The sequence below is a fragment of the Danio rerio genome, chromosome 1, assembly GCF_052040795.2.
Source record: "Danio rerio strain M-AB ecotype USA chromosome 1, GRCz13ab, whole genome shotgun sequence".
Lineage (NCBI taxonomy): Eukaryota > Metazoa > Chordata > Actinopteri > Cypriniformes > Danionidae > Danio > Danio rerio.
This window is the reverse complement of record NC_141021.1, coordinates 32571584-32586291: the sequence shown is the minus strand read 5'-3', so window position 1 is coordinate 32586291 and position 14708 is coordinate 32571584. Positions and strand designations below refer to the sequence as shown.

The 14708-nt window shown below is 37.9% G+C and overlaps 1 protein-coding gene across 4 annotated transcripts in view; it reads right to left on the bottom strand.

Moving 5' to 3' along the window:
* Positions 1–14708, bottom strand: part of zc3h13 (zinc finger CCCH-type containing 13) — a 34150-nt gene that overhangs the window by 4469 nt on the left and 14973 nt on the right. For 2 of the 4 annotated variants that reach the window (XM_087235947.1, XM_087235948.1), the window contains exons 13-18: positions 13594–13800; positions 11169–11661; positions 8932–9041; positions 7611–8849; positions 3247–3801; positions 724–867 (exon numbers count right to left, since the gene is read on the bottom strand). In XM_087235947.1, coding sequence (XP_087092073.1) covers positions 724–867; positions 3247–3801; positions 7611–8849; positions 8932–9041; positions 11169–11661; positions 13594–13800 — 2748 coding nt within the window. 4 annotated transcript variants of the gene reach the window in all.

Sequence of the window (14708 nt, the reverse complement as noted above, 5' to 3'; positions counted from 1 at the left end):
CCCACTAGATCACATTTTTTTAAATGATCAGTCCAGGAAGTGGCGCTGATCGACAACAGTATTAGTTCAAAGATGATAAAAGCAGGTAAAAATAGATTAAAACTATTGCTTCAAAGCTCTCTCAATGTGACTGTTTACACGCATTAGCTGCCGACCGGAAGTTCTTAACATTCTCCGTGCACATACACGCAAAGCATAATAGGTAATTTTGCGTTTTGAGAAAAAGGTCTATAAATTCATCAGCATTCAGTCGACAAAAGAAACGCATTAAACACCAGATGTGAACGTTAATGTCTCTTTTGTCCACTTGAAAATGGAACTTTAAACCACGGTAAACAGGGCCTAAATGTTTGACTTTTCCTTTCTGTTAATAATTCATCTTTTTTACTACATTGAAATCAGAACTGGGAATCTATAAGAATCAATACTGAGAATTAGTTTAAGAATTGAAATGGGAATTGATCAATTTCAAATGATACCCAACACTAGTATTTACCCCCAGTCTTTTGAAATATGACAAACACTAACCATATCATGACTTTTTAGTTGAAGGGACATGATGATTTTAGTTAAATGGATAGAAACGTTGATATACCATGGCACAAAACAGTTACAGAGCTTTCATGTCATTCTAAGAAAAGTGCATTTCAGTTTATGAAACTGTGCTGTGACCTTATTTAATTTTGTGTTTTTTCTGCTTTAGGTTGTGCTAGTGTTACTTACCAGAAGTCTTTTCATCATCTTGCTGCTCGTCCCTCTTCTGACTGTCTGCCAGAATCTCATCAAGTTCATCGTCACTGATTGGCTCATACTCCTCACCACCTGACACAACAGACTGTGCATCATCTGCTTTTCCATCTTCCTCTTCTGAAAGAACAAAGAAAAAAAATGTATGAAATTTAATAAATGCTTGGCGCAGCCACATTTATACAGGCCAGTGGTTTTCAATCCAGGTCCTGAGAATCATTACACATCACAATTTGACATCTTTATAAGCTAACACATTAGCTGCATCCACAAAAATCACATACTACTCAAGTACATTTGAATTTGAAAGTACTTCCCATAAGCTAAAAAAAGTATGATCTAAATAGAACGAATGAGGGTTTTATGAATGAAATTCAGACTATATAAAACGTGATGTTCTCACTGTGTCACTGCTTTCCCCCATATCTGATTATAGCACCTCATCTCCTGTATTTTTATTTATTTTACCAGAACAGTCCCATTAAGATACTAGATTTCTTCTTCCAGGGAGTCCTGGCTAACAAAATCTTGCTCAGTTCTCATAAAGACACATATGGAAATAAATAAATAAAAAACATTAATCATAAGAAGTAAATATTCCCTTTAGTGTAGACTATAAGAGCTTTTTAAAGAAATTTCAAGAGGGGAGTGTTTCCAGCATCACAATACTTCACTCGTTCCATAAAAAAGAGAAGGCCAAAATTAATGAACTCATGGAACATTTGAAACTAGTTCAGCAGACGATCTAGTATTGAATTCAATTCAATTCACTTTTATTTGTATAGCGCTTTTACAATGTAGATTGTGTCAAAGCAGCTTCACATAAAAGATCATAGTAAATTGAAATGGTGTAGTTCAGTTTTCAGAGTTTAAGTTCAGTGTGGTTAAATAATCACTACTGAGAGTACAAACGCTAATAAGCAATCCATCGATGCGCAGCTCTATATATCTCGAACCAAGCTAGTGGCGACAGTGGCAAGGAAAAACTTCACCAATTGGCGAAAGTGAAGAATTAGAAAACCTTGAGAGAAACCAGGCTCAGTTGGGCACGACCATTTCTCCACTGAATCTAGTAGTATAGCTGCATATGTAAATTAATAAAAGATTACAATTATTAGAAGAAAAATAAATAAATAAACAGCAGCATATGCTACATATTGATACAGTGAGGACCACCCCACCATTTCATACAGCGTATAATGATGAGTACTTGAAAAGGCACTACTCACAAAACTTAAGAATTAATTAAATTCAAATTAATAAAAAAAAATAATAATAATTAAATAAAATTTGTGGAAATCTGTGGATTTCTGGACGCACAGACACTGTGTGAGCCTGCTACTTGGATGGCAAAGTGTTGATTGAATGCCAGATACAGAATTTGGATGGAAGCACTAGGTCGTTCTGGTACTGCTCACCTACAGTATTTCCCTATAACACTATGAATTCAGTCATTCTACTAACCTCATATACTGTTTTTCACATAATATGTAACAGGATAGTATGTGATTTAAAAAAAAAAGCAACGTTCAGTTCATCAAGTTCTTTCAGGAATGCACTATTTAATATGAATTAATCTAAAAACAAAATGTTTTAAAAAACTACTCTGTGATTGGTCCATGTCTCTGTCGGCATCTAAAATCCTGTTAGTGGCACAGCAAACTGTTGTGAATCACCTTAAAGTGTGACACTTAAGATTTAAATGTAATTTACAATTAAGATGCTTACTAAATAACTTTTAAGCTCAGCTTTGACTCAAGAACTTCTTTGCACTGTTCCCATGAGTAATTCTCAAATGCTAGATAAATACAGGCCCAAGATTGAAGTATCACAAGCTATGTTTCCATCCAAAGATGCAAATTAAACTTATGTGCAAAACTAGATTATTGCATAACAGACATGCAAATTAAGTAGGGTTTTCATCTAACAAGTCAAAGAGAACAAAATCTTCACTTCCTGATAAACTGGCACCATTTATCAACAGTAAAGACAGAATTTCCTGTGGTAAGAGACACTGCATGAATGTTTTCTTCATTTAATAAATGACTTGTGCCTCAGAAAACGTAATGAATTTGCAATGTCGTTTAAAGGCGTGAGATGCAGTGCACAGAGACTCTTGATTCTAGAGGTAATTAATAATATATTTACACTAATACTGAAATGGTTAATGGATTTTAGAATAACCAACAACATTTCGGATGTTTTACAATGTGGTCAGCCTGCTGGTTTGTCCATTCACTCACATTTTTATCATCACATAATCTCTTATAACAAAATCACGTTTCCATCTTAGTTTATGCGCATCAAAAAGTTTAACCTACTCAGTTATGTGCATGTGTTTTTTATGCGCATTTTCAAAATTTATGTGCATCTTGTCATTTGCATCAACCATTTTTTATGCACATCACAAAATGCGCATAAAAATAGTTTGATGGAAACAGTTTTGGAAACTAGTTTTATTAGGCTGCAGTATGAAAAATGTTGTGAAAAAAGATTTACCATCAAGACTATCCATTTTCTCTGGCTCAGATGCTTCCCCTTGCAGATGTGAGTTGTCTGCTGGTTTTTCAACATCCTTGAGGACTTCTCTGGGCAGTAGGGGCTCATATTCAGCCCTGTCCATCTTCATTTCAGCTCTGCTCTTTGAGTCTCTATGCGTCTGCAGGTCAAATGGAAGCATTCTGTCCCGATCACGCTCACGGTCTCTTTCACCACGCTCACGATCCATTCGTTCGTGTGCTAGCAGCCCTTCAGGTAAGAGTCGCTCTCTTTCACGCATCTCCCTCAGGTCTCTTTCTCTAATTGGCTCCCGGTTTCCACGGAGGAGCGGCTCTCTGCCACGTCCGCCCCACTCACGGGCCTCTGGTTCTCGCTCTCGCTGTTGGGATTGCTGATTTTGCAGCTGACGATTTTTCTCACGCTCTCGATCTAATGGATCACGATCTCTTTCCCGGTCACGCTCACGGCTGTCATAGGATCCGGCTCTGGAGCGAGCCTGACGCTCAGACTCTGGTGAACTGCGACGAGAACTATGACTTCGGGAGTCCTGTCGGTCTGTGAAAAGTAAGCAAATGTTATGTAAGCAAAAAGCAAATGTTTTGGAGAATTCAAAAAACATTTTAAAATGTTTCATTTATAGAATAACTGCTTATTGTTTTTTTAATTACAGATCACATGGAAACCACAATTTAAGAGGTTGAATTCTAGTTAATTATTTTATTATTATACTGTTTGTAACCAGTCTTGGTATTTTGATAAACATTTATTTGTCTGTTCATTTATTATGAAAGTACAAGACATAAAATTCCACTTGTTTTTAAAAAAAGAGTTTTTTTAAATGTCAGTTAAAGAGATATTTCACCCAGAAATAAAAATGTACCAACTGTTTACACTCCCTTTACTTACTTAACTTACTTACTTAAAGGTGCAGTAGGTGAATGTCTTCAGAAACTTTTTTGTTGTGCTGGTTGAAAGTCTCTTCATATTCAGAAAGTACTGATTAAAGTAAATGATCTAAATGTATGTATATCTAAATGATCTAAAACTTATGTATTTTTATATTCTGGGTTAGGCATAAAAAAAAAAGTTAATCCAATTAAATAGTGTCAGGCCAACATCTCACATAATTCTGATAAGTACCTCAAACTGTCTGTCAGCAAATGCAGATTTGAACTAATGCAAAGCCATTTACACACACATCCGCACTATTTAAACACTATTTAATTTGTGCATACATGTGCTGCGGGTTCATGAGAGAGAGAGAGAGAGAGAGGAGAGAAAGGGAAGAGAGAGAGAGAGAGAGAGAGAGAGAGAGAGAAAGAGAGAAAGAGAGAGCCGTAAAAACATGCCAAGTGAAAACTTTTTAAAATCCTAAATCAATATTGGAGTTACTTTTGCACGCTGAAAGAAGGACGATACCATGGCTGAAGGATTTCTTTTAATCAGGTAATGTTATGTTTTAAAACTATTTTAGCTTCACGCAAAGCTGATGTAGGTGGTGTTGTTACAAATGGGTTATATGCACAAAAGTGTTGTTCAGCCACTAAAATATTCAGGCGATAGATTGATGTGACTATTTTCAGGGTTATAGAGGACCTTTTACAGCATCGATAATGTAGATTTTTATTTAGTCTAACAACAAAACATCAGTAAATAGCGCTATTCCTCCTAGCCTGCTTTACTAAGCTGAAGTTGCTTTTATATTCAAATCACATTGGTTCATTTTTGAACAATGACTACCTGTGACGCGCTCCCTATATTGTTTACTGCTACACTGAATATTCGCTCTGAAACAGCATGTTAGTTTGGCTTAGTAATGAGTTAATTCATGCACACTGCCGGCCAAGCTCTAGTTGCTGAGTGAGGGTACTGCTGTCATCTTTAAGATGTGTGCGCATGTATTTCAGAAGGCGTGGCTTTGAACAGTAGGGCTGGGACTGTGCTTCAGAGATTTGTGCTTGCCGGTTAGCATTGTCGCAGATCACTTACTGCACCTTTAACTTTATTGACGACAATAGGATATATTCCACAAAAACTGTGGAGATCAAAAGTTCCACTCTTCAAATTTTTTTCTATTTTGCTCAATAGAAGTCAAATATGTTTGGAACAAGGATGCGTAAATGATGACAGAATTTTCATTTGTGGGTGAACTACTCCTTTAGTAGCAAAAGATTCAAAGTAAATCGGCACACTGCCACTTTAGCTCTTTAGCAAAAAATTTTTTAATGTCAATATCACAAAATCACAACGTTTCGACCGACATGGTCTTCATCAGGTAAAGCATTGCAAATGGAAGTCCTCCAGAAATAGTCAAACAGCTCTACACAGCACCTGCAGTCAATTATCACAATCAGCTAACAAGCCGGTAAACAGGAACATTTGCATACAATAATATACATCTAACAATATGTAAAACATACAGACCATTACAAACAGACATTTAAAATACAAATACAAATTCTCACTATAGACTTCCTCGGAGACAGTATTCTATAGGCTAAATAGATATAGCGCATCACACCTGCACAAAAATCACATCAATCAAACACAAGGCCAGTAGACCTAGGGGCAAAAACATTATGTACATATTTAGTATACAACAATTCATTCATTCATTTTCTTGTCAGCTTAGTCCCTTTATTAATCCGGGGTCGCCACAACAGAATGAACCGCCAACTAATCCAGCAAGTCTCTACGCAGCGGATGCCCTTCCAGCCGCAACCCATCTCTGGGAAAAGTATACAACAATATAGAATGCAGATACACTTACAAAAAGGATTTTAAATCAAAATCCAAATTCAAACCTCTCGAAGATAAAGTGTTCAGTGTGTAAATGTAAAACGCTTCCCTCTGTAATAAAAGTCTGTCAACATCGCCACCCCTTCTCGGCACCCTTACTTGTTCAATGCCAATATATCGCAACGTCGCAAGGTTATGTTTCAATGTATTAAAATGAACGGCGATAGGATTTCGTTGATCGTTTAATCGTATATTATTTCTGTGTTCAGCAATTCGTGTTTTTAAACACCGTCTTGTTTTACCTACATAGGCTAAACCACAAGGACATTTAATCATATAGATCACATTTTTTGTGTTGCATGAAATCACACCTTTAATCTTTAATTGCTTACCTGAATAGGGATGACTAAAAAACTGACATTTGGTTGTAAAATTACACTGTGCGCATTGACCACATCTATAGTTACCTTCAGGGACTGAGAAAGGATTATCCGACCGATCGGAACCTTGATCTGCTCTCACTATAATTTGTCGCACATTAGTCGCAAGTCAAGTGTATCTGCATTCTATATTGTTGTATACTTTTCCCAGAGATGGGTTGCGGCTGGAAGGGCATCCGCTGCGTAGAGACTTGCTGGATTAGCTGGCGGTTCATTCTGTTGTGGCGACCCCGGATTAATAAAGGGACTAAGCTGACAAGAAAATGAATGAATGAATTGTTGTATACTAAATATGTACATAATGTTTTTGCCCCTAGGTCTACTGGCCTTGTTTTTGATTGATGTGATTTTTGTGCAGGTGTTATGCGCTATATCTATTTAGCCTATAGAATACTGTCTCCGAGAAAGTCTATAGTGAGAATTTGTATTTGTATTTTAAATGTCTGTTTGTAATGGTCTGTATGTTTTTCATATTGTTAGATGTATATTATTGTATGCAAATGTTCCTGTTTACCGGCTTGTTAGCTGATTGTGATAATTGACTGCAGGTGCTGTGTAGAGCTGTTTGACTGTTTCTGGAGGACTTCCATTTGCAATGCTTTACCTGATGAAGACCATGTCGGTCGAAACATTGTGATTTTGTGATATTGACATTAAAATTTTTTTTGAGAGCTAAAGTGGCAGTGTGCCGATTTACTTTGAATTTTTTGCTACTAATGTTTGTTTTTTGATCGTGCACCTGCCTTCAAGTTTTTTTAGATGTGCGCACATTTCTGTTTTTTGCATGAACTACTCCTTTAACACAGAACTGTGCAGAAAACATTGTAACAAGCTTGTCACACCAGTAATGAGAGTAAAATCAAATTACACAATGGATTAAAAGGGAAATATTTCCAACGGAAACTTTGGATCAAAATAAACATCTAAGCATGTTATATATTTATTTTAATTTACATTTCATGCTTCATAAAAAAATAGTATTTGGAGTCAATAGGTTAGAGTAAAATTTAAAATCAAGCTGAAAACACTGAAGTTTTTTAAAATTAGTATTAAATGAAATCCTCGACTACGAGTCTTTAAATACATAAAAAAAAAATTGTTTAACAAAAACATCTTGAGATAAAAATTCATTGTCAACAATAATACGATTAAGATTTGTTTTAATAATAAACCATAAAGTCTCACCTGAGGAAGTACTCCGACTGGGTTCTCCTCTGCGAAGCTGATCGATCCTTGACTTCCTCTCTCCCACCATCTGTTCATTAGCCACGACCCTCTCCCTGTCTCTGTCCCTCTCTCGTTCCCTCTCCCGTTCCCTTTCTCTCTCTCGGTCTCGCTCTCTGGAATTGCCCCCTTGCAGGAGTCCTCTGCGGGACCTTATCCCCTGAGGCCCGTCATCACGGTGAGCCGACTCGTTAGAAGGCGAGCGCAGTCTTCTTGAAGATGCCCGGCTTTGGTTACTGCCCATGCTGCTGCTGCGCTGCTGCTGCTGCATGTCTGCTTGCTGCGGTTTACGCAGCATGTGTTGCGGCAGTAACGGTTGCAAAGGAAGAGACTGCATAAGCATAGGAGGATCAGGGAGCAGCGGTGCAATAGGAGGGTCTGTACGGTCCCGGCCACCACCACGTGCTCCCCTTCTAGGTGGCAGCCTTTCTGGAGGCCTATCAGATGGCATGGAGGCAGTGGAGGTCTCACCACGCTCCGGTACATCCTCATCAGACCAGTCACTGAAGTTGGCATCTAATTTTACTGGGAGAGAACTCTGTCCAGCTGTTAAAGCCCTCTGGGAGGGAAGGTCATCCTTATTGATTGGCGGAGGTGTACGTGGGCCTCGGCGCCTCTTACTAAGGGGCTGTTGAGTGACCAGTTCATCCTCGGAAACATCGGACTCAGCACCTCGTGAGCGCTTGCGCTTTCTTTCTAAGGCTTTCTTCTTGGGTGTCTTGCGAGGAGAGAGGAGAGCCGGAGGGGCTTCAGCCACAGTGGAAGAAATTGGGGGTTCAGGGTTACTACGATCACCTCCTCCAGATACCCCGTCATCCTCTTTACGATTCTTCTTCATATTTTTCTTCTGAGTTTTTGTCTTTTTCTTGGTCTCCTCATGGACCGCTGACAACGCATCCCTTTCCTCCATGGGAGGCGTCAGGGCAGTAGAAGGGAGGTCTCTCTGCTCTTTTCCCCTCCTAGATTCAGGGACTCCCGTAATAGAAACATCTGAAGCGTGTTCTCCACGACGCTCTGCTGCTCTTCCTGCTCTCTCGCCACGGGAATCCACCTCCTCGTGTCGACCACGGACATCTTTTTTATCCACGCGACGATCTTCATCCTTCCAGCGACTGTGTTTTTCATCAGTAAAGGAGCGGACAGGCGAGCGAGCGGTCTCCTGAGGACGAACCACCTGACTCAGCAGACGATGCTTATCACCTATGATAAAAGCATATAACGGATTATATTTTCTGCATGATTGCACCAAAACAATCTTACACTTGCACTGTTGAACTCCTACTTTTCTCCTCAGTGCTGTTGTAACCATCACTGTCTGGAGGGCTCACATCTCGCGCTCTTTTAGGAGATGGCCTTGGACTGGGAGTGTTCTCAGCACGATGTCTCTTACGGCTGCACACAAAAAGGAAAACAAAAAAACTGTAACACTACTCTTCAAAATGTTTATATTATTTAAGCTTCATATTCTACACTTAAATCTTTCTATATTAATGCATTTCTCTGTGTGCAAATTGTTCTAATATTCTAGTACAGTGGTTCCTAAACTGAGGTACATGTACCACAAGTGGTACGCAGGCTTCCTTCTAGTGGTACGCGGAGGAATCGCTAAATAATTAAAGTAAAAAAACGAACACACTTTTAACACTTTGACGCGTACGATAACAACGATGTGATCAAGAAAATTCATTTTAATAGGCTAAACTTTTTGTTTTATTTTCAATTTTCTAATGTTTGTTATGTATTCTATCATTTGAGGTTATTTTCCTCCCCATACTTGTATTAGTTGTTGGGGCGTATCTTGTATTTTTATATTCCAATGTTGACCGGTATAGTTTATTCACTTGCTTCTTTGACACACATAGCCAACTCTAACGAGCAGTAAGCAGATCTAATTTCTAATTAAAATATGTAAATACAATTCATGTATTTAAAATACAAGTTAATATTTACATTTCAAAGATATACAAATAAGTCATATACATGCAACATATTTTAAAAAATTTATCAAACAGAGTTATAAATGAATACTATGACATACGGTATAACCTATATTTAAGGTCCAAGAAACATTTGCAGGTTTTGATGAATAGGCTACTTTATGATAATACTCTACATTTAAGTACAGCAGTTTTCTTTGAACTTTTTAAAAACAGTGCCATTTTTAATTTACTATTAAAATCACATTTTAATTTAAACATTGACATTTAAATTTTTTTTTTTTAACTGTAAGTGTGTTTTTGTTCAAACTATTAATTATGTTTAAAGTGACTGACAGTAATAAATATCCATAATAAAAAGAATTAATCTGCCAAGTTTGTGAACTATGCAGAGCTGTAGCCGCTTTATTAGGCCTACTATGTATTTCAATACCAATCATTATGGTGGTACTTGGAGAGACCATTTTTTCCGAAGTGGTACTTGGGTGAAAAAAGTTAGAAACACTGTTCTAGAAGAACCAAGAATCCAAATATGACAACTTTAAATGTGCTTTAGTTTTGTGTTTTGAACAAATCAGGACAATCATCTGTGCCAAAAAGTGGCAAAAAATAACCCAATAGCCATGTGAAAGACTGTTGGCTTATTGACTTCTTCACGGTTATAATGTTAAAACATTACGGATAAATAAACAGAAATTTGCGGTCTATGCAATATTCAGTTGCATTGTTTATTTTCAAAGACTAGTTTTCTGAAAATAAGTAATCAAATTGAAAGTTTCTCACTTGAAAATGTCATCAGCATTTTATGAAATTACACACAAAATGGATGTTTTACTCAAACAAATGCTTTAAAATAGTAGATCTAGGAAAGCTGATCTTTTAGCATCACAGAAATGTATTTATTTACACTTCTCTCAGCAGTCCGAATAGCAAAAGCAAGTCTGCTAACAGAATATCCCTACAAAGATATTTTAAAAAAATTTCACCCATGTGAAGTACAACATGGACTGAGATATCAGGCTATTAGCAATTTGAATATTAAGTAAGTTATTGTATTGGCTAGTCTCTAAGGCAGTGCTTAAGCAAAAAAGCTGCCACGGAGTTTAGATCTTCTTTCCCCAAATCAGTCGCCATTTATATGAAACTAATAAGATCATTAAAAGGGAGAATGTCAATCAAAGTGTTTATGCAGTTTTTATCAAGTGTGGTTATAAAAAAAATAGAATTATTTATTTTTTAGCATCAAAGGCTGTCTATATTCTCACACCGTTGCCACACAATTGTGTTGAAACACCTTATAAAACTGATTTTTGCATGATGGGTTCCCTTCAAGGCAGTGGTGCTCAACCCTGTTCCTGGAAATCAACCTTCCTGCAAAGAACAGCTCCAACCCTGATCAAACACCTGAAAGAATTAATTAGGACCTGAACAGCACTTGATAATTACAGGCAGGAGTGTTTGATATGGGTTCAACTGAAATCTGCAGAAAGGTCGATCTCCAGGAACAGGGTTGGTCACTCCTGCTTTGAGGTATTCTAACAAGCTTGCACTTAACTGGGATCAATAACACTGGAGTACTTACATGTTCTTTCTGTCTTCATGAGCATCTCGGGGAGGGCGGTCTTCTCTTGACTCATCTCTTCTTTCCCGCCTCTCCTCTCTTCCTTTCTCTCTTTCATCCCACTCCCGCTGCCTTTCCCTTTCTCTTTGCTCCCTTTCCCGTTCCCTCTCCTTCCTCTCTCGTTCCCTTTCCCTCTCCCGCTCTTCTCTCTCCCTTTCCCGCTCCTCCCTCTCTCTTTCTCTCTCCTCCCTCTCTCGTTCCCTTTCCCTCTCTCTCTCCCTGGTTCTCTCGCGTTCTCTTTCAGCCTCTCTTTCCCGCTCTTTCTCCCTCTCTCTCTCCTTCTCCCTTTCCCGTTCCCTCTCTCTTTCTCTATCCCTCTCCTTCTCCCTCTCACGGGTACGATCATCTCGTCTGTCATCCCCTCTGTCATTCCGACGATCATCTCTTCTCTCTTCACGCTCCAGATCCTCGCCACGGTTTTGCTGGCGGACAGGAGAGGGCGCTCTTTGTTCTGCTGAAAAAAAGAAGTTTTTATTTTCTCCAAATAAATTTCCATCTACAGTCAAGCAAGGTGAGTTTATTTATTTAGCACGTCATACACAAATTGTAACCTAAGGTGCTTTAAAGCAAGCTTTAAAGAAATAAAAAAGGCCTAAAAGTGCAATCTCTCAGCATTGAACAAAGGCACATTTAGTCAAACATCAGTTTACCGAAAACAAAATAGTTTCATCTAGTATAGTTGCGACTCTGGACTTCTAGTTGTGTAGATAATTTGAGTATTTTAGAGATCTACCAACTGCGATTTTTCATGATTGATTCTGTTTTCAGATTTTTCGGTTAGTGTGAACTGCCAATACTGATTTTTGCAATTTCCAATTTTCTTACATAGAAGTATAATTACAATTAAAAATTAAAAATAAACCAATCATAACAGATAAAAATAAACATCACAGTTTCCCACAAACTCCATTACAACTAAAAAGTGTTTGGCTGCGTCCGAACCCGCCTACTAGACAGTTGGTACTGCATTTGAATTTAAACGTACTACTCGGCCGTTAGAAAAGTACATTCTATACAGTATGAATGTGAAAAGTATGAATGGAATTCGGACGTACTACATCCGCCATTTTGTCATGGTCACGTGACCTACCTGCGTCAGTTGTGTCGCCTCACTTCCATTCACGTATTATGTGAATTGAATAAATATAAATTTACGCACATTAACACATGTAAATACATAGACTTAATGATGGGCTTAAAACCTGTGCAAATCAGTGGATTTCTGCACGTGCAGATTCCATGTGGGCCTACCCATAACTCATTAAGAGAATAAGCACAACCCTGTTAGACCATGTGCCAGGGCGCAAAGCGTATTTTTCAATCCATAAAATAGCAGAAGTGGATTTGGACACGCCCATAATGATTTTGCCTAAATCATTAAAAAAAAGAGCCCTTTATCTCTCTAAACTCAATTATAACTGATGTTTAGCAGAATTCTTTCCTCATGCAGCAATCATTTTAAAAACAGCTCAAAAGTAAAGCGTTTATTATGACTTTAAAAAATGATCAAATTAATCAGGCAAAATTCTAATGCTGCATTCACACTAGACGCCGAAGAAGCGACAAGCACAAGTGATTTACATGTCAAGTCAACAAAAAGACGCAAAAAGACTGCGATGCGATACACGTGAATGAGTGCGCGCGAATGACGCAATTAGCGGCATGCTTATGATGTAGCGCCTGCTGTTGGTGTCTTGGGGGAAAATCCTCCTGCCAACACAAGACAACAGTTCATCATAGTGGGCACGGCTCAGTTGGAAACACCGCTGAAAGCTTCCATCATCCAGGTATAGTTTCTAAAGGGGTTTATGAACTCACAGAGCTGGGGGCACCTCTGAAAGGATCTAATGGACTCAGACACAGCGAATCTATGCTGCTTTTCAGCCAACATAAAGCACATAAAGACAGTTATACTTTCAATAAAATCCATGTCATTTAGCAATGAAGCTAGTGTCACCACGCAGATAGAAGCCCTACCCACGATGTGAATCGACATCTGTTGTGAAGCAGATTTAACATGCGAATGAAGTGGATTTGACGCACGAATGAAGAGAGTAAATTCAAAAAGTTCACACATCTATTTACACGCGAATAATGCAATTTATCTGCGTGTGTCACGTCTGGTGTGAACACAGTCTGAATAGTTTATTTAGATGAAGGTGTTGCACCAAATGTTTTTATGGTTGCTGTGGCTGCAAATCGTGAACATAGAGCCACATTCACACCTTGGCTGGTCAAACTGTGCATCTTTATTTGCACAAGAAAACAACAACGATTCAAGCAATTCAACATCTAAGACTACACTGTAAATGATTATGTGTTCTATAATTAGCAGCAGTAAGCTGATTGCAATTAATAATAAAAAGTACATCACTTGACTAGTCACCTCGTTCTCTGTTGTCACGGCGATCTCTCTCATTATGTGCTCCCCGTCGATCATCTCTGGGCTGCTCTCCTCTCGGTCGGTCATCATAGCGATCGCGATCAGTGTTCCTCTCTGTGCTCCTCTCTCTCAGACCACTGCTACGTGACTCCCAGCTGTCGTGTCCACTAGCACTGCTATTGTCAGCTTGTGATGCTCTACTACCACGAGCTGAAATGGAAACATATGATTAATTTATTTATAAATTAACTCAAATATTTGAAAGAATATGACACATTTTTACACAAAATAAAATTATTCAGAGGAGATTCCTTGGATTTATTTATTTATTTACGTTAAGTGGCTGTAATCAATTTATATGGGCTGAATTTAAACAAACAAATTAATTTGAATTTTATTACACTTAATTTGTTTGTTTAAATTCAACACAAATTAATTTTTGCAATAGTTTTGCAGACGTAATTTTTTCAGTGTACTTTACTGCAGCATTATTGTGCATAAAACTGGAAAAGTAACAGTTCACAGCTTAAATGTGTAACAAATTAAATATATTACATAAACCCGAGAAATTAATTATAGCGCTGTTATTGTGAGCTTTAATATACATCCAACTTCCTGCACTAAAGCACACCATACCAGTCAACCTTCCCGTTTTTCCTAGATTTTACAATTCTTTCCCGCTATCATCCTGTAAATATATATATTTTTACCATATTTCTCCCATTTTTCAATCTTTCTATGAAGGATGGCCAATCCTCCATATTCGCAACCCATACCGCCGAACCACCAGGGATCGCCCCTTGCTCTTAAATGTAAATCTGTTCTGTACTTTCATTTTATTTAGGCATAAAAACACTTTGAAATAAATATAAATAGGCAAAATTCCCTTCCTTTCCATTACAGGCACCGTTGCCCCTCCTCAAAAAGACAGTTCATGTATTGGTGCTTGACTGTCAGACACTCCATAGTGATAAATAGATGACGTTTCCCAAACACATTTTGTACACTCGATTTGAAGCAGAGCAAAGGTGGACACTCTGGGTTTTGGGTGCGTGTTTGAACTGACATAAATACATAATAATAATAATAATTATAATAATAATAATAACAACAACAAC